General features: G+C 34.8%; 1 protein-coding gene across 5 annotated transcripts in view; it reads left to right on the forward strand.

Annotated features, from left to right (window-relative positions):
* The window catches only part of THOC2 (THO complex subunit 2), a 53,803-nt gene that overhangs the window by 13,908 nt on the left and 19,897 nt on the right, over window positions 1-19,998 (forward strand). For 4 of the 5 annotated variants that reach the window (XM_068697652.1, XM_068697655.1, XM_068697654.1 and 1 more), the window contains exons 7-21: window positions 317-450; window positions 2,109-2,275; window positions 2,887-2,979; window positions 4,854-5,009; window positions 8,151-8,323; window positions 8,463-8,658; window positions 9,791-9,832; window positions 11,776-11,817; window positions 13,692-13,822; window positions 13,910-14,011; window positions 15,662-15,746; window positions 16,526-16,619; window positions 17,077-17,157; window positions 17,412-17,508; window positions 19,329-19,446. In XM_068697652.1, the coding sequence (XP_068553753.1) occupies window positions 317-450; window positions 2,109-2,275; window positions 2,887-2,979; window positions 4,854-5,009; window positions 8,151-8,323; window positions 8,463-8,658; window positions 9,791-9,832; window positions 11,776-11,817; window positions 13,692-13,822; window positions 13,910-14,011; window positions 15,662-15,746; window positions 16,526-16,619; window positions 17,077-17,157; window positions 17,412-17,508; window positions 19,329-19,446 (1,711 nt within the window). The remainder of the gene's footprint in view (window positions 1-316; window positions 451-2,108; window positions 2,276-2,886; window positions 2,980-4,853; window positions 5,010-8,150; window positions 8,324-8,462; window positions 8,659-9,790; window positions 9,833-11,775; window positions 11,818-13,691; window positions 13,823-13,909; window positions 14,012-15,661; window positions 15,747-16,525; window positions 16,620-17,076; window positions 17,158-17,411; window positions 17,509-19,328; window positions 19,447-19,998) is intronic. The other variant, XM_068697650.1, reaches the window with a different exon arrangement.

Genomic DNA, 19,998 nt, shown 5'->3' on the forward strand with positions numbered 1-19,998 from the left:
TCACAGACTGATAAGGTGCTGAGCAGTTCTTCAGTATAGCATGTAAGAACAAGCTTTTTTGTTAGTGCTAACAATCTAGCTTTTAAATGGTCTGAATTTGAAATAAAAGAGATGGATTTATTTGAAGAATACTTGCTGCCTTGCAGATATTTGTTGTACTGCATTATCTCATTTTTGCAATAGCTGATATAAATTGCAAGTTCTTGAAAATATATTTGAAGTTATCATTTTGTATAGCAAGTTTAATATTCATAAGAATGTGAATAAGCTTTCACTGTGGATGTATTAATAGTGTTTAATTTCTGTTTATTTGCAGTTATAAGCAACAGAAATTTAATTTGTTAAGAGAGGAGAATGAAGGTTATGCAAAGCTGATTGCAGAGCTGGGGCAAGATTTATCTGGAAATATCACTAGTGATTTAATCCTTGAAAATATCAAATCTTTAATAGGTAAGGAATTTGTTGGAGAAATATGGGCACTGATTTTCTTAAATAGTTGTGCAACTCCAGAGGATGACCTTCGACTGCTGTGTGAGATCATCTGGGAATCAAATAACATGATACAGGCATGTAGTGTGGTAGTAACATATTGGCAGACCATCTTTGATTGGATTATGAAGTTTGGATGCTCCTGATTCTTTGGCAAAGTTGATTTTTGGGAATGTTGTGTAGTTAAAAATTAGTTGCTAAATGTATAGTACAGTCCCAAATGTGACTATGATCAACTTCAGCAGCCACTCGAAGAGTAGTGTTTTTTGAGGATGTTCTGACATCTGTTAGCAGGAAGATTAGAAAGTAACAAGTTAATGTCTTTTGCTGTTTTAAGGTACTGAACTCAATGCGTGAATATCCTTTTAATCTTGAAGGAGCTGAACAACTGGTTCTCTATAAAGTGACAGTAGTAGTAAATATTTCTCCTTTGTCTAGTTCAATTTGTGTTGTTTTTCCATATATCTAAATTTAGTAGTAATAGGGTTGCAATAAAATTGCAAAATATATTTGAAATAGGAGATGTTGGTAATTCTCCATATTTTAGACATCCTTTTTGCACAAAGTTTTATAATATTAATGTTTGCACTATTTCCTGTTCTATACAGTGCCAGTGCAGTCATGGTCCAAACGATGTGCTAGTATTTTATAAGGATAATTCTCCATCTATCACAGAATTTTGCTTGAGACTGGCAAATCCCTGTAGTAATACTACTTGCTTTGGAAGAGAGCTAGATAATAAGATGGTTTTTGGTGGTTATTACAGTAAAAAATACACATTCAGTTTGAGGAATTTTATAACAGCATTTTTCTGTCTTCTGTAATTTTAGGATTTGCAGATAGACTTCCCATAAAACATCAAATTTTCTAAAGTACTGATTTGCAGGAGGTCCTGACATAGTAGAAACAGCCTCTAGGGAAAGAAAGACCAATGTAATTACATAGCTGCATAGTGGATGTGCATGGATGACATTCTTTTCTTATGGTACAAAGAAGAAAGTAGTGTAGATATGGATTCTTCTGATATAAATAATAGTATTTATTTTGTGGCAGAGAAAGTTTAGTGAGATACAGATACTATTTCAACACTGGCTTAAGTTGATCTATATCCTTGCTCTAAAATAAACAAGCGGTTCTCATTGCTAGCAGCAGTGCTGAGTTGGCATGACAGTGTAACCAGATGGGTCAGAATTTAGCTGCAAATTTGAACACTCCTGGGGGTGTAAAATAATGTTTTGGGTTTACATGGTTCTTATATGCAGCTGCATGAATACGTGTGGCAACACAAGGGGAGAAGTCTGTGCATTCTGCTGGCACTATGGGATTAGTGAGATTTGTTTTGTACTTCTCAAATGTTGACTATAAGAGGGTAACTTAAAATTTCTGTGTAAACTGAATTGAAAGTCCCATTGAATGTCATTGCCTGGTTTAGTACTAGACACAAGTCAAAATGATTGGTGTATTTGGAGGTGATCCAAATTATTTTGTTGTATGTAGTTCTTTTCTGTTAAAATTTCGCCTTGATTAAACTTCAAAAAGTAATGCATTTATAGATTAGTAACAGAATGAAAATGAAAAGTAGTGATATTAAGGTTTTCTGCTCTGTTCTTTTCCACTAGGATGTTTTAACCTTGATCCTAACAGAGTTTTGGACATTATCCTAGAAGTCTATGAGTGCAGGCCTGAGTATGATGATTTCTTTGTACCACTGATAGAGTCATACATGTACATGTGTGAGCCACAAACTCTATGCCATATTCTTGGGTTCAAATTCAAATTTTATCAGGTAATGTATTTATTAATTGTTTTCATCATTGGTTGGTTAAGTGATGAACTGCAGCCAGTGACAACAGACATCTGCTGTAATTTTTTTTAGTATGGAAATTAATATATGTTGTAGAGTTCCAGTTTTAAAAACAATTTCATGATTTGAATAGAATTTCATGATGTATTTTTGAGGAAGATGCTTTCAGCTGCCTGTCTGAGTTATGGTCAGCAATCTTGATCATCACACCTTCCATTTGAAGGAGTATAGTTATATAAGGACTGGCATTAACAAAGAAACTGTGCCTTATAAACAAAAGACTTGTCCACAGGAGTAAAGAGCATGTTTACAAGGTGGTTAATATTTAAGAGAATATTCAAGTAAGTTTTTGAAATATAGTATAGAACTGCATACAAGCACCATAAGATGCGGAGATGATTAAACCTTAAAATTTCTGAAAAATCTGTTTGCTTATTGCAGTTAAGTCTAGCCATAAGGCAGTATGGCTTTGGAGTAGTAGCAGGTAACTGACATGGCAGCAAGGAGAACTGTGTTGATGAACTGAGCTTCAAGTAATTTCATTTGTTTTCATGTCTTCCTTTCTTTTTAATTTGTAATCTTGCCGCCTTTAGGATCCAAGTGGTGAGACGCCTCCTTCCTTATACCGAGTTGCTGCTGTCCTGTTGCAACATAATCTGATAGATTTGGAAGATCTTTATGTCCATGTAAGTGACAGTGCTACTTGGTCAAATGCCAAAAACAAAGAAAAATTTTTTTTAAGAAGTGTGCTAGATATCTTGTCCTATTCCTAAAGCTTAAGACTCATGACATACATGTACCTTGTAGTAGCTGTGTATGTACATTTAATAGCTGTTAAATTTCCCAACACTTTGTAATGTCACATATTCAGACAAGCACACACTGAAGTATTAAAACTGATAGGCCTTCTTTGAATGATCTGTGTAGTATCCTCCAGGTTTGTTTAACCTCCTGCCTGAGTTAGGAGATGGGAGGTAATTGATAAGAGATTGGTTTTAAATGCCTTGAGTAACCTTCCTTAAGAACTAGACTCTTGGAGTGTTTTCACTTGGGAAATTTTTTGAAAAAAGTGATAGGATGATTAACTGCTTACCTTTTTCTTAATAGTATATTTTTTAAAAAACTCATATATACATATTCCCAAATCAGTCTGTAATCTAACCTACAAGAATTCTGAATTGTTATCCTGCAAGAGCAAAATGGAGTTGCAGGCTCAGATGTAATCTGAGAGATTTATCCTCTCCAGTCTGGCACTCTGTCAACCAACCAGCATACTAATTTGACAGATGGTAAACAGAATGTTACAGTTATCAAAATATTTTTACATTATGCACCAATTTTTAATTTCAGAATATCCATATATTTCAAGGCTCTTAAGTCTTCCACTGAAATCAAGGAAATGAGCTTTAATTACAGCTATGGAAATTTTGGAATGTAGTTCTGCTGTTAATTTGTGTGGCAGTTAATAGTGTCACTCACAATCTGACTTGTCAATTACTGTCTCTGGCATCATTATTTTTTTGGCTAAAAATACCTCAGGTGGAGGAGGAGTGGGAATGAGTATCTCAATCAGCATGGAGGAAGAGATGTGTGATGGTAATGCTAGTTTAAGGAATGTTGGTGAGGTTACAAAAAGTGCCTCTATTCCCACCTGTGCAATCTCAGCCGGATCCTGTATAGGTATTTGTGTTTTCTGCCAGTTTTGCGGTGGGAACGGCCTCTGCATCTATTTGTACTGCTCACCCTTAGTCACATTGATTCTCAGCCTCATTTGCAATCTGCTTTCATTCCAGAATTTTCTCTGCCAGTCTCTGTCTAACTTTGACTGTGTGTTCTCTATGGCATTTTCCTCTTTTCAGTCAGGCTTAATTTCACTTGATATGAGAGTTTCATGAAGATAATTAACATAGACGTTCTGAGCATTGTGGTATATATTACACAGTGTATTATTATATGGTATGTATTATATGGTGTATGGTGTGTATGTACATTATATATATGTGGTGGTATGTATTGTGCAGCTTCTGTACAACAGCAGCTGTCAGGCTTACACTTCACATCAAGAATGTCCTTGCTCCCCTGCCCCACAGTCGTGCAAGAACCGTTCTTTGCTTTTATTTATGCACAAATACATGTACGTAGCAGGCATTAGGTCCTAAAGATGTGATTTGTTACTTCTCATTCTACTTCATGTATTTCTTGGTGAATCTTAATAGATTTGTGTTATTAAATGAGGAAGGTGTAACTCTTTAAACCTTTCCAAGTGGGAGAAGAAAGAATCCCAAGTTCTATGTTGTTGGTGGAAAAGGGGAGCTTATGCAACCAATTGTTGTGAGGAAGGTGTGAATGATGTTATTCTTCATCTGTCTTTGATTTCAGAAGTCTGTTAATGCCATGCTTCCTTGTTGGTATTAGGATAACGAGAAAAATCTCCCAAGGAATGTTTTATCTGATTAGTATCGAGGAAGGACACAAGTGCTGCTTGGGTCTCTGGTTATGAAAAGCAGGAGTGAGTAGCTAACTCTCATTTTCAGAAATCATGTTTGTTCTGTTTTCTTAGCTTCTTCCAGGGGATAATGCCATCATTGAAGAACACAAGCGAGAGATAGTGGAAGCTAAGCAAATTGTCAGAAAACTTACAATGGTTGTCTTATCCTCTGAAAAGACTGAGGAAAAGGAGAAGGAAAAAGAAAAAGAGGAGGAGAAAACTGAAAAGGTTAGTGTGTGTGAGTAGCTTCTTTTCCAAGAAAACAACTTTAAACTGAACATAGTCATTGTTACGAAAATATATTTTTTCAAACAAATATAAAAATACAGGTATCCAAGTATCTGTTCGTGGAAGGCTTTGTTTATCTTCTGATAGCACTTCATTTATGCTAAAAGTGCAAGCATGTTCTTCGGGATTTGTTCTGGATTTCTGTACATTTTAGGCTTTTGGTTCCTTGACTAATTAATATGACTCCTCTTCGTTGTATCAGCTACCCAGTGTGAGTACTGGCATTCACGTACTTCAGAGTCTTTTAAAAACTGTGTCTTCTAGGTTTTACGTTATAATCATAGTCGATACCTTCGGGATGCAGACGTAAAATGCATTTGTTATTCCTCTCAGTCAAGAATTAGGATGAAAAAAATTGCTAAACTTAAGAATGCCAGTATAATTAGCCTCCAGTGTAGAAAACACATTTTAATTGTACATATTGTATAGAAACTGTCCTTTGTGCTTTCCATTAGACCTGTATCTTTGTGTCAATGTGTACTTCTTACTTAAGGTGCTACTGTGTCATGTCTTGTCTGTGTTGCCCTAGGTATAGCTTGCTTCATTGTTTTTAAGCGTAGTTGAAAAACAGAAATTTTATTTCTGGGTAGCTTGTTTTCCTCTTCATTTCAGAGTTGTAACCATGGCTGAAGTATCTTTTTTTTTTACCTTAAAAAAAAATTGCTACTTTCATTTGATAGTTTGAGTAATGGAAAGGGTGGACAAGTCCATCAGTACTGGTAACTACTGCTTTTAATTTTCTGTATCCTTCTGGGTTCATTATATCCAGCTGTTTTGTCTACTTACTCCCATTTGTTCTACCTTACTTTGATTATCTGTCTCTCTGACCTTCCTTCCTCCTCTTTTTTTTCTGCCTAGCTTGAAAAGCTAATTTCTTTGTTCCTTAGGCAGCTGATAAAGTCACCTCTCTCTGGTGCTCAACTGCAGTCACATCTGCTGCTTAAACTGATTCCTTTCACTAGCGTTAATTTTTGACCTCTTTCCCCATTCATTATTTCTGTATTGCTTTTTATTAAATGACATTGCTTTGGTCTCTTTTCTACAATTAGATGAGCTGCCTGGCATTTTCTGAAGCTCACATGTCATAATGTTCTGATGGAAGATTGAACTCTTGATTGGACATAGGGAGCATATACGTTGCTCAGTAATGTCAGAAGAATTAAGACAGTGTTCTTGCAGCTGAGCTTTATATTTAAGAACTAGGGAATTTTAAGCTGTACCAAAAACTGCAACATTTTTTTTGAAGGATTAGAGTGACGAGTAATGAAGTCTGAGTCTGTGGTGGGAAAATAAAGAGCTGTACTTAAGCAGTGTCTCTGACTGAATTTCTCTGAATGCATGCTGTTTCTCAAAAGGCTTGGTTCTGTAATAGTTTTGTATGTTAGCTATGCAATTTGTAGCAATGAGGAATGACAGGTTCCAACACTGGCAGTCCCATTATGAGTGATTTTTATCCAGTATGCAGTCTTAACATACTATTTTTGATATGGTACTGTGAAATATATGCCTGGATAAGGGAGAAAAATGTTTACAATTTATGGCTTAACTATTTTTTAAATTCATGAAGTTCTGTCCTTTGAGTAAAATTTTTTATTGTCTCATGACTCTTAATATGAATAGTGTTGTCAAATGCATTATCTACTCTTGCCTTTTGGGATGCATTTGGTGTAACCAAATAATAGTGAAAACAGATGGAGAGGGAGATAAAAAAAAAAAATAAAAATATCTTAAGGTCACAACTCAACAGCATGATGAGATTTGACAGCAAGTCTAGACTGACTCTTTTCTGTTGTGTGCTTTTGCTGTTGGAGAGTATGTTATGGAAGAGCACGCTTATTTAAGGACAGACCCAGTCAAGCAGTGTGTATGTGTAAGCAGTGCCTGCTTTGGAAATGAAGCAATATTCATTTCCATAGAAAGACTGTGTGGCTTGAAACATGGTTTCCAGCACAGTGGTAATCGCCCAACAAGGCAATTTGGTAGTATCAAACTTTATTATGGTAATACAAATTAAATAATTATGACTCTACTATATTTTAAACAAGACTTCTAAGAAGTAATATTGAATGTGGATTTCAAGCTTCCTGCTTATACTGAACAAGGCAAAGTGTTGACATGTTTCAGTGAAGGATCAGTGTACCCTTTTATTAACACAGTGTAGAATGATTTTAAAAATACAAGCCCTGGCATCAGAGGAACTTTGGTATTGCATGGTAAGGAGTTGCATGGTGAAGTAATACTAGTGTATGCATTTCTGTTTGCGCCTGTACCTTTTTCATCTTCAAGAGGCTGATCTTGTTCTGATGTATGGATATATATTTTTCCTGAAGAAAAAGTGAAGCTGCGTTACTGTGTGATTTCAATATGAGTATTGTGAAGACCTCTACGTTTTTTGCTCTGAAAACTTCCTCTGTTTGTTATATACTATACTGTTTGATGTTTTGGTAACTATCAGAAAAAGTTGTTTATAACACTTGCAAGTAAGTTTTATAAATAGTTTTAAAAGGAAACGAAGTTCATGCAAACAATATGTGATTTAAATTTTTCTGTAGTCTTGCACTTACTCTAGAAGAATCTAGTTTTAAGTGGCAGTGTGAAACTTAGGATATGAGCAAACTAAGAGACATGGAAGTTTGTTTTTAAATCTAGTTGTGCTAATTAAATTGGAAAAAGTTAAATTCGTACTTTCAATCCAGGGTAACATACTATGCCAAGGATTTTGACATGCTTGCTTTGTTCTTAAAATGTCATGTGAAGAACCAAGCTGTAATAGATTATGACATATTGAAAAGTACATAATCACACGTATTTTGGAGCTCAGTGTCTTTAACTTCATTTTCAACCTTTTTTTTAAGATGTTAGATTCCAGGTGGACTGGTTTATTATTGCTTTTGAACTGTTCTTGTTGTGTAAATATCTAAAATTTGTTTTTACTTTTTACTTTATATATAAATATATATATATATATATGAACTAGTATTTTATCTGCATAATATTTTTGTGGGATTTCTTGTGGACTACAGCTGTGTGCTACCTAAGGAAAAAGATTTTATGGAAAGACTTTCATTGTATGTCTTGCAGCCGCCAGATAATCAGAAGCTTGGTTTATTGGAAGCTTTATTAAAGATTGGTGATTGGCAGCATGCACAAAGTATTATGGATCAGATGCCTCCGTTTTATTCTACTTCACATAAGCCTATTGCAATTGCCCTTTGCCAGCTCGTGCATGTGACAATTGAACCTTTGTACCGCAGGTAAAGTAAAAGCTAGTTTTCTGTTGCTAAAGAGTGCGAAAACTACATAAAGCTTACAACCATGAATTCATTAGTGAGCCTAACTGTATTTATATGTCTAAATACTTTTCATGCAAAATGCCTTACATCTTATTTTCAGGGTTGGTGTACCAAAAGGGGCAAAAGGGTCACCAATTTCTTCTTTGCCAAACAAGAGAGCACCAAAACAAGCAGACAGCTTTGAAGACCTGAGAAAGGAAGTGTTCAACATGCTGTGCTACCTTGGTCCTCACCTGTCCCACGATCCCATTTTATTTGCTAAAGTGGTGCGCCTCGGAAAAGCATTTATGAAAGAGGTTAGTAAGACAAAAAAACAAACATTCCCGCATACAAGTTCAAGAATTGGTCATATGACCTGTTTTAAAAGGCTGCTAGGTTGTTCTGAACTCCATTGGAATATAATTAAAAGCTCAGACAGAGGCTAGTGAATTTAGCTACCTTTCTGGCAACTTGCTCTTCGGTTAACCATTTTGTCTTATTTTCCAAGTCAACAGTAGAGGTTTCTCTCTGTTTGCTAATTAATAGCAGTTCTGAGAAACTTCAGAATTCAAAGTCTTTGAAATACTTTTTTTATTATTAAAAACAAAACAAAATACCTTAAAAATCACTGTATTTCCCAGCTTTTTATTTTAACTTATAATAGTGAAACACTTGATGATTGGTTGATTTAAATAGTATTCAAGGGGGGAAACTTTCAGTTCTATAAGTTCAAATAAAAATATTGTTGATTTTGGCTACAGCTAACAAACATTAGAATGTCCTGAGTGTACATTGTCAACGTACCTAGCTGAGGGGTAGCTGTACTTGGTGTCCAGCTGTATTTGGAGGTGTACAAGTAAGAATTCAGATGTTAGGATTGAAGATGTTTTTATTTAACTTAACAGATTTTGGTGAGTTCTCTTATGTTCAGTTCCCAAAATTCAAGGATGGGGTGACAGAACCTACACTAAGTTGGACTTCCTAGTAGTCTTTCTTGTAAATCATGGTAACTTAAAGCACTTTAATCTTTTTCCTACTTCTCTATCTTTCTATGTGGTCTAATTTCCAGCATCTTCTCTTCCAGAACTATGAGATTCCCTAGTGGCTAATATTCCTGTTTATTTCTTGCTGGCCTGTGAGAAGAGTGGTGTTTGAATGATATGCTGTATTGCAATTGTAGTGCAGTTAATATGGAAATCATATTTTCAAGGGAGTAATTCATATTGCGGCTGTCAGCAGATGTTTAGGATGACTTTGTAATTAAGTTCAAGTACTGAAGATCTGTAAGACCTTGTTTCTCTGCGGATGTGGGCAATAGAATGGAGATTACTTGATTATAGTTTGGTTTATATATTTATATATATATACACTTGGTTTACAATTAATATAAATATGGTAGTTCAATGTGTTCATGACAAAGATGAGCAACATCTTAGCTATTTACTTTAGGTTGGAACTACGAAGAAATTCATCAGTGACAGAATGGTTAAGGTAACATAGGGAAAGTTATTTTTAATGCACTACTGCCATCAGCATGTTCTGGTTAAGAAACCTATATGTAACACAGATATATTTATAACTGGAGGTGATTTGACTAAGTTAACTCAGTAGTTTAAAATTGAAACTACTAACACTGCACTACAGCTTTTGTGCTCAAGTGTAGCTTTAAAATAATCATGCACTTACTGGTGTGTTAGCTTATGTGTTTTATGGTGAGTGGAACAAAAAAGGAAATATATAATGATGATTAAAATCTTGAGAGGGTATTGTGAGAGAATGACGGGGAAAATAATCTATAGCTGTTGGTAATTTGTGTTGGAAGTCCTGTTCTTCTTTAGGTAGAAGTTGAGTTGCATTTATTTTTTATTTCCAGTAAGAAAACAGTATTTCATATGTATTACTAAATTTCCTTGATGCTTGAGTTATCTTTTTCAACGTAAGCATTCAGTGTCACCACATATGTAAGCAATATATTTCATTTATGCATTTGAATTTTTGTTCAAAATAATGAAAATGCTTTGCTATTTCTCTGCTGATTCTGCGTACAAAAACTAAGTAGCTCTCAAATATATTAATTTTCTTTAGAAGCTTTTGGTAAACTCCATTAGTAATTACCAGTTTCACCAAGGAGTTTGTGTAGCTAATCTTTGGGTATACTTTTTATATTTCTTATTGACAATAAATCCTATCAACTGATAAAATATTGTGCTTTAATTTGTATGCCAGAAACTATAAATTTATACCGCAGCATAGTACAACATACTGCTGCTGACCTGCTCACTAGACTGGGGCTCAGGCATTTTCTGTTCCATAGTGGACTTCAAGATAGATATCTAAATGATTCACTTGCAAACAAGTACAACTAAATACAGCAAGCTTCCATATGAACCTAAAACTTCTTTTGGTTACCTCCGTAGATCCTGTAAAGTTGTAGTTGCTGACCTTGAATTGTAGATCAGTATTCATTTTTCAGGGTTTTGGGGGAGACAAGAACACATGGTATCAGCGAGGTAATTTCATGAGCCATGTATGTGTAGTGCTGAGAATACTCTGAGTTGCTTTTTAAAAGCTGTTGAAAATACTAGAAAAAATATTTTTTTTTCTCGCAGGATGGCATCTGATTTTGAATTGTTAGAATGTTTCTAAATAAGCAATTCATTTCATGTTGTATAATTTGCAGTGTTTTCTAGAACAAATACTGATATTGACAGTCAAACACAATTTTAGTACCTAGTAACGAATTTAGATAAAAGTATGCTTTAGAGAAGGTGAGATCTTGATCAAGTGTAAATGTGTAAGTTAGAGTCAAAATTTTACATTATGGTGATAGACAAGATAGTAATGAATCTTATGTTCATGGTAGGTATTAAATGAAGCAAAAGTAACTTTATAACCCTGATGTTTTTTCCCCAAATGGATCAAATATTAGTGGTTTCAACTCTTCCCTGTATTGTATATTTTTTTTCTAAAAGAACTATTAAGTCTTTATCCTATGGATTTTTAGGTGTGTTTTAAAGCTTCGGGGGTTGCAAATGCTGCATGCACGAACAGCAGAATAGATCAATGGGAGGATTTCTGCATGGGGCTTAGCTGTGTCCTATACACAATTCAGAGATGATGAAAGTAGGTATGAAGAGATTTGGATGGAAGAGGAAGAGGCCTTATCTGAACAGATGAAAGCGCTGCAGCGTGTAACATTGAGAGCATACACTGCAGCAGATGGTGCTAATGAAGATTGGGGAGGATATGTGTAGGTCTTTATATGTCCTTCCACCCACTAGGCCTGCAACTATTTTCATGCTAACCATTCTGGAAAAGTAAACATTTACTAGGCATGTGGCCCATTGGGTGTGTGCTTTTGCTGAGGTAACCTTGTTCTGAAACAGTAACTGTTATGTTAATTTTTCTGAAATTAACATCGTCTTTGTTTATAGTTTCAGTCTGATGGAAGTAAGCAAGAAGATAGAGAGAAAATGGTGAGTTTCTTAAAGACCTTTGATCTGAAAATGAACGTAACATTTCTAGTATAGCTAATTCTTACTTATTTCTTGGCAGAGCTTTAAATGTTATAATCTCATTCTTCCTGCACACTGCTTTTATTACATATTTTAGTTTGGTAAAATGGCAGTCTATTTTTATTTGTGGAGGTGAACTTGTGTTGTCAATTTTACTTCTTTCATCTTCTGAGGAGGAAGGAGTTCTTCTGAGAGTTGAACTGAGACTCAGTTTTAAATAAATGTGCAGCCTTTCTTCCTCTGTAGAATTTAATTCTTTACCAAATGTATGCTGAAGACTTGTCTTGACTTTATAGGCAGGTTTGAGCCAGTCACAATCTTTTGTATTGCTTTGGGTTTTCCTCTCTCCCCACAGATGCCTCACAATTAATATTGTTCTAATAGCCTAGTGCATTTTACTACCTGTCAGCTTAGAATCAGAGCTTCTCTGTCCTATAAATACCACTGTCATGGTGGCATCTTGTATTTTAAATAATTTATGCCTAAGAGCATAGAAAAATGAGAAATTAAAAGTAGGGTAGGTACTTCCACTACAGTTGGTAATTTTGGTTTATTGGCTAACTCGAGATGGGCCACAGTGAAATCCAGGTATCCCACTGAGATCAGTCTTTTTATGAACAGGCAAGTTTTCAGTATGAAGTCTGTGTAGTTTTCAGCAGGTTCTTATTACTTCAGTTTCTCACTTGTCATGATTTCATGACTTCTCGAATCATGGCAGAGAGGGAAAAAAAAATCTGAACTGTTTCTAAAAGTACTAATAATTAGAACTAATTGAACTAAGAGTTCAATTTGATCTGAATAACTTAAAATTTTGAAGAACTTATTAACTGTGATCATCAGCTGTGATCCATGGTCTGCAGATGAGTCATGCAGTCTTCTGCAGATGTTTGCTGTTCTGTAGGCTTTGTTTATCCCATTCTTTCTTACCTCTGAGAAAGTTTCTGTGGGTTAAAAAAGATAAGTGTGTTTGAGGGAGTTAGTTGCAGACTGAGTCTGTCCATTTTCTGCAGGAGATTGTCATGTGGGTAAAGTGAGAGTCAAAAGAAACTGCTAAGTAGTGCATAAACGGTTTGGTTATGCCTCACTAGAAGGGAACTGCAGCGTAGAAGTGAATAGAGTGCACAGTTGAGAATTAGTTCTGACTACTAAGGCTGTTGGATCCATGACTGAGTTACATGTTGCAAAAAAATCTTGGCTGGAGACATGGATAGCTGCTCATACATGGAAGTGTGAATTATGTGTGTGAAAAAACACAAGGACTTTCTTTTAGTCTTTATGTATTATATTGTAGCATGTGATACCATATTAAGATGATGCTCTTTTGAAATAATTTTTTTTAAACTTTTGTTTCCCATTGGGCTATTAGAACAACCACTATGTAAAAAAAAGTTTATATTGAAAAATATGGAAACTGTTACTGTGTGCCTTGGGAACACGTAATGCCTTTAGATTTTTAACCCAGAATTCTGAAAATTTAAGTAAAAGCAAGGAGTACCTTCATCCATTGAAGTTACTTGCCAAAATCTATTTCCTGATGTTGTGTTTCCTACAAGTCCCTTATTTATCCATTTTTATGTATTTGATTCTGTAGTATGAATATAACACTTGGAAAAATGTCAGCTAAATGTCAGCAAAAGATTTTATACAGGCAAATAAAATACTGACAGTGTATGTGGTCCTTGATTTAATAATATCTCACATCATAAGTCTTTTATTAGCTAAGTCATTTTAGATTTTGTTCTTGTTAAACAAGTCATAATTTTGTGGCAAATGTGAAATTCATGTTGTTTTTGATACACATGGTAGTAACCCTGAGGTTTTTGTCTTTATCTCAGGAGATACTGTTTAGCTGTTTGCTGAGTATTACCGATCAAGTTTTGCTTCCATCTCTTTCTTTGATGGACTGCAATGCGTGCATGTCTGAGGAATTATGGGGAATGTTCAAAACTTTTCCATACCAGTACCGGTGAGTAGAATAACTTGTTTCTGTTCTTTGGAAGTGGCCTCTTATAAACCATGAATACTAAAAATAGTTTTCCTTTTATTTTTCAAGGTACCGTCTTTATGGGCAATGGAAGAACGAAACCTACAATAGTCATCCACTTCTGGTGAAAGTTAAAGCTCAAACCATAGACCGAGCCAAATATATTATGAAGTAAGTTATGTAATTCCATAAGTTATCAACTGTGATGCAGTGTATTGCATCTCACCAGCTGAAGGAAAAAAATACCTTGACATATACATTCCTTTTCTAATGACTCAATTTCATTGATGATCCTTGTTTGTAAAATATTTAATGTAGTATGCTTAAAAACTGTAAAGTAAGTAGTGAAATGGACTAATTTGTCACCAATAAGGGTATTTCATCTGCAAAATGACCCATAAAATGTTTTTTAAAAAGATTTCTATGCATATGCTGCTGTTGATGAACTGCTTTGCTTATGGGAATGTCTGAGCGCAACAAATTTTCTCTACGTATGCAGGCTCTTTAATCCCAACAGACTGAAAAGTCTTGTCCCAGTTTTTCTCTGTAGTTTTCATAGTAGAGCAGTAAATTGAATTAAATGGAAAGGTTTGTTTTCATCTTAAATTGTTTGAAGTTGCATGAAGATTTACTTTAAACGTGACATCTCAGGGATATGGATTCTTTTTGTATAGCTTGGGCTAAAAGCAAACTTGTTCTTTAATGACAAGACAGTAATTGCTACCTGGGCAAGACAGAATAATAGTTACTGGCTAAGAGACTTTAGTCTTGCAGATGTGAAATCTAGATAGGGTTATGATTCTCTTTTCTGACTTGGAGCATAGCTAGAGAAGACTGGAAGTTTGTTCCTTCTTGTACAGTGGATTTCTATTGGGCAGGTGAGCCACACTGCTGGCAGTTAAGATTGCTATGAAAAGCCAATAAAACTAAGGTACAATTGTTTGTGTATGATCGTTTTGGCCAAACTCTTTAAAGGTGTTATCCAATTTAAAGTAATGTTCCTTTTCTGGGTAGAGAATTGAGACAGGGAACTCAGATAATTTGGAAGTTTGAAGTACAATTTCTATAGAACAAATAGAACAGTGTAGTTCCCAAAAACCTTGCTACATACCAAAATCTCTGCAGATTCAGTTACAATGGATTTCTTCATGTTGGAGCTGTTCTTGGAAGATGTGTACAGAACAAAGACCACTTTGAAAATTTTGACAGAGTACTAGAAGTTGTGATAGTGTTGTACTGTTGTGATCACTGAGGCAGAAATGGTGCTTAAACATCTGTCGGGTGTGAACTGGAGACAAGTGAAGCTGAAATTGCTGAGGTGTTGCCTTTCTATTTCAATATTGATGTGTACAATTTACACTCATGGATCAACCTCAGATTTAGTGTTAAGCTTTTATCTTTATTAAGGAATGATGTGGAAGGCGTGGGGGGCTTTTTTGTTTTCAGTAAATAGGGTGATGAATGCTAAGTGACTAATCTGTGGCTAATTTAAATTTGCATGAGAAACTAACAGTGTCAAGGGCTATTTTTGTAAGCCGTATCCGTCCTGCTGACAACTTCAAAATGCAAGGTGCTCAAACTTGAAACTAGAATTCAGTCCATAGCAACACGGGGACAATAGGTTTGTTTTTATTTTCTACGCATTCTAGGACTATAGGCTTCAGATTCCTAGAGGAATAATATTTCTACGTTTAGATTTCTTAAAAGTGCATCTTCTGGTGAGGATTTAATCACTGCAGCTAATAAAGCTCTTCATTGGATCTAGCCTGTTCTAATATTCTTTTAACTTTTCCATTGCAATAAAAACGTTCTCTTTTACAGGCGTCTAACTAAGGAAAATGTGAAACCCTCCGGAAGACAAATTGGAAAGCTCAGTCACAGCAATCCTACGATTTTATTTGATTATGTATGTAGTTACATGTGTCTTAAAGACTTTTATCTGAACTCTAGATATCAGAGCATTGGAAAGCACCTGTGGTCTTAATGAGAAGGCAGTTCTATTTTCAACTTTTTTTACTTTTCTGATGCAAATTTTAAAGTGTGATAGTTTCTATAGTACAGCAAATTGAGATATTAAATGTTGACAATAGCCCTTAACTAAAACTGCACTGAAATTTTCATTGCTTCTGTGTACGAGTGAAATATCTGAGACAGCTGAGGTAGGTCTGAGGTACACAGGTGTGCTGATCAGGTTATTCAGGAATGATGCATCAGATTATTTATCTACCAGTTATTTGTAAGTTTAAGTATTAATTGTTTGTATTTAAGTATTAAGTATTTAACTTGAAGTTGTTTGTGTATAAATCATGTAGCAAAGAGCATTCTAAAATTTGATTAATACAGTTGGTGTTGTTTCATGAATTATTTTTTTTGGTAGTCTTAAAATAGCAGTAAGTTTCTATTGCTGCTTTCAACGTCTAGCATTTTGAGAGGTCTCAGAAAAAACAATCAGTGAAATGTTTTTGTGGTTTTTATTTTCTGATGGATTAAAAGTTAAAATTGTCCAATTTTAAAGAAAATGCTAATAGAAAATTGTTTTTTAGAATTTAGAGATGCTTTATCTCGTATTTTTAAGTATTTTGAGTAGGTTTTGAAGATGAGTGTCATTAAATGGTTTTGGTTTATTATGTGAAAGAAGGTATGCTGTTTGTTTTCCAGCTCAATGTGTCTTTTTCAAATTTTCAGATTTTATCACAAATACAAAAATACGATAACTTAATAACCCCAGTTGTTGATTCACTGAAATACCTCACTTCACTGAATTACGATGTCTTGGCATGTATCCTTTTATGTAAATTAATACATCTGGTACTGATTCAGTTGCAGTTATAGATTAATTAAATCTTTGTCAGTAAATACTGTTTGGTTACTGCTTTTTTCTGGAAATTTTAGTGAAGTTTTGGAATACCTTTTTTACACTTACAGGGTTACAGAATACTTTCTACTTGCTCTTCACTACTTTCATACTCCGAAAATTATACTTTGAAGTTGATTTACTGTTTTTGCACTGTTCTTGAAGGCGCAGCAAACCTGTAAATAATGGGTTAAAGATCTTAAGTCACCTTTTTCATGATTTTTTTTCCCACCAGAACTATATTTTAGTGGATCCCTTGTATCATGCTTGCTGTACTTATATATCATATTCATACGTTACAAATCGTGGAGCTGGAAAAAATGTCTGTATAGCTTTTGTTTTGACAAAATGAGAAAAAATATTCTCTTTAACTCCACTAAAGACTGTATCATTGAAGCACTGGCAAATCCCGAGAAGGAGAGAATGAAGCATGACGACACAACTATTTCAAGCTGGCTTCAGAGTTAGTATTTTTATTACATTAACATTTAATACTTCACTGTCACTATGATCTGCTATGCCGTTGATCATTGTGATTAGTCTTTCACTTGAATCTGCCAGCTATTTTTTTGAACGGAAAGCTGGCGAGTTTAATCAATGGAAAAATATTTTTATTTGTATTACAAAAAATTATATATATGCATTAAGCAAATACACATAGAACATCAGCAATGTATAACAAGATTCATTCACAGCTTCTGCTTCTCTTTGCTTTAGGTCTGGCTAGCTTTTGTGGTGCCGTTTTCAGGAAATACCCAATTGAACTTGCTGGCCTACTTCAATACGTAGCCAACCAGCTGAAAGCTGGGAAAAGGCAAGTCTTGCACAACTGATCTTCATATACTCCATTTTCACAATGTCTTTTTTGGATGTTTCTTCTGCTGATATACGACACTCAATTAGTAGTTACTCTAGTAGTGGTAATGCTCCATTTATATTACCAGAAGTGTTAAGAAATTTCAGTAGAGAAAATAATACGTTTGCTGGATTTTTCCGGTAATTGTATAGCTGTGCTGTGTTACTATTTGAAGCACTGGTCTTTTATCTGTAACTTATTTTAATAGTTTCCTTGCCTAACCAGGCAAAAAAAAAAGCCCTCCTGGTCTGCAATACTGTTGTAGAAATTATTGTACATAAAAAAAGGGAAAATGAAAACTAGCTATGATATAGAGGGATGCGATTGTTCAGACTTTAGATTTTTCTTTCCTGTAACGTCTTGTCTGTAGGGATCTTTAAAGATTTTTATAGTGTTTTAAATACTTTGATTTATGTAATGACTGTTCAATTGCTTCTTGGTATATCTATATTTATCAGTCAAATTTTTTTAAGGTTTGCAATTTGAGTCTTCCTTTATGTTCTTCTGTCCTTCTGCCATCATCACTTAGTATTACTGCTTCCTTATTTAATTTTAATGGATTATTTCTCATTGCATAGGTGAATATTGACTTATATTCTATTATGAATCCCCATATGCTTACTGAAAGACAGCAGGAGATAACGCAGCATGTTATTTTAGGGTATTTATATCGAGAACTCTAGTTTTTTCCCTTCCCTGCAAAGTAGATGCTTTTTCTCGTGCTTCCCTGTCCCCAATTTGTTTTGTGTTCTGATGGTGATACAATCACATTGAGCTACAGAAGGAGGGTAAGTATTATTTCTTGTCTTTACCAAGACTTATATATAAAGACTAAGTATTTAAAAAACAAACGCAAACCCAGAATATTAAAAAAAACAAAAAAAAACAACAACAAACAAACGTATTTATATATTAGTACTTCTGATGTTAGAAATAAAATGGATTTACCACTGTGACCAGTTCCATAGGACTGCAGTATCCAAGTGTTTGGATTAGAGTATATGCAGGTATTGCACAGTTCCTAAACAGAACGTGTATTTTTACTTGTTTCTCCAGCTATAAACAGTGTAAATTATTTAAATGCACAACTTTAAGACTGCATGGGTCAATGCATTTTTTCTAAGTAGGTCACAAATTTCAAAAGATAAAAAATACTGCTTATTTGAATGATTCTGAAATACCTGAACTGTACTTCTGTTGAGGATTAGTCATCGTCCTTAGAATTCATAGCATGGAATGAAGCCTGGTTGCTGGAGGGCATAATTATTGGAGTGTTTTGTACTTTCTTGTCTTAAATATCAGTTTCCTGTGTTCCACATCAGCTCCATTGACTAATTGTGCCAGTAAATTTCAAAACCCGTGTCATGTTGCAGAAATTTGAAAAAGAAAAATATCTGTGAATTCCATGTTCACAGTAGGTGAAACAATATAGATACAGTATGAAGCATGTAAAACAACAGAAAGAGAACAATGCATTTTTGAGTAATCTGTTGATACTTAAAGCTAATAGGACTACACTCAATATTTTCAAAAACAATGAAATCCCTTTTTCTTAAGGGACTGTAAAATTCAGCTCTTGAATGTTTGTGCTGCTTTAAAATAACTTTTAACCTGAATAGAGAAATCTTTGTGTGCTTATCATGCTTTTTCCCCACAAAAAACAGTTAAGATGTCATTTGGTTTAACATGCATCATTGTTGCTTTCTACTGTGTATTGAATGTCACAGCTTCCATTTCTTAAGCAATTTTTCTTGTTTTTATCCCACTTTTCTGTGCAGCTTTGATTTGCTTATTTTAAAAGAGGTAGTACAAAAAATGGCAGGGATAGAAATCACAGAAGAAATGACAATGGAGCAATTGGAAGCCATGACTGGTGGAGAACAACTAAAAGCTGAGGTGTGTTCATGTTAGGTTTAATTAATAATGGCTGTTGCTTGTTAATGGTGTTCCTGAAGACTCTTGATTCATGATCTCTGGCAGTATAGCTGAGAAAGGTGTTACTGCTGTTGTCTGAGACCTTCCTTCTCTATTGAGCTTACAGACCTTGCAGACAGGCAGCCAAGATAAAGTATATACAAGCCTTAGTTGCTGTGCTTCACAGCATCCCTGTATTAATGAAAGCAGCCTTCATTGTCTGCTGTTACAAGACAGACTGCAAATTACAGCAGCCAGTGAGCTTGTATGTTGTGCAGTCCTGCTGTTTTAGCCCAGTTCTGAGTGTGGCAACTCCCTGTTGAGTGGAGTAGTATCTTAAGCCATCTTAATGGTTCAAGCTGTTGCAGCCTCGGCTACGAAGACCTAGTTGAGTCTGACCTAGACTCAACTCCCTAGGCAGATGAATATCTAGAATAATAAATAAATTCTGAAGTTTCTGAATTGAATAATAGCTGTATTGAATCATAGGAGACAAACCTAGGTCTGCAACGATCTGCTCAAAGATGCTGTGTC

This window comes from Anas acuta, chromosome 13 (assembly GCF_963932015.1).
Source record: "Anas acuta chromosome 13, bAnaAcu1.1, whole genome shotgun sequence".
Lineage (NCBI taxonomy): Eukaryota > Metazoa > Chordata > Aves > Anseriformes > Anatidae > Anas > Anas acuta.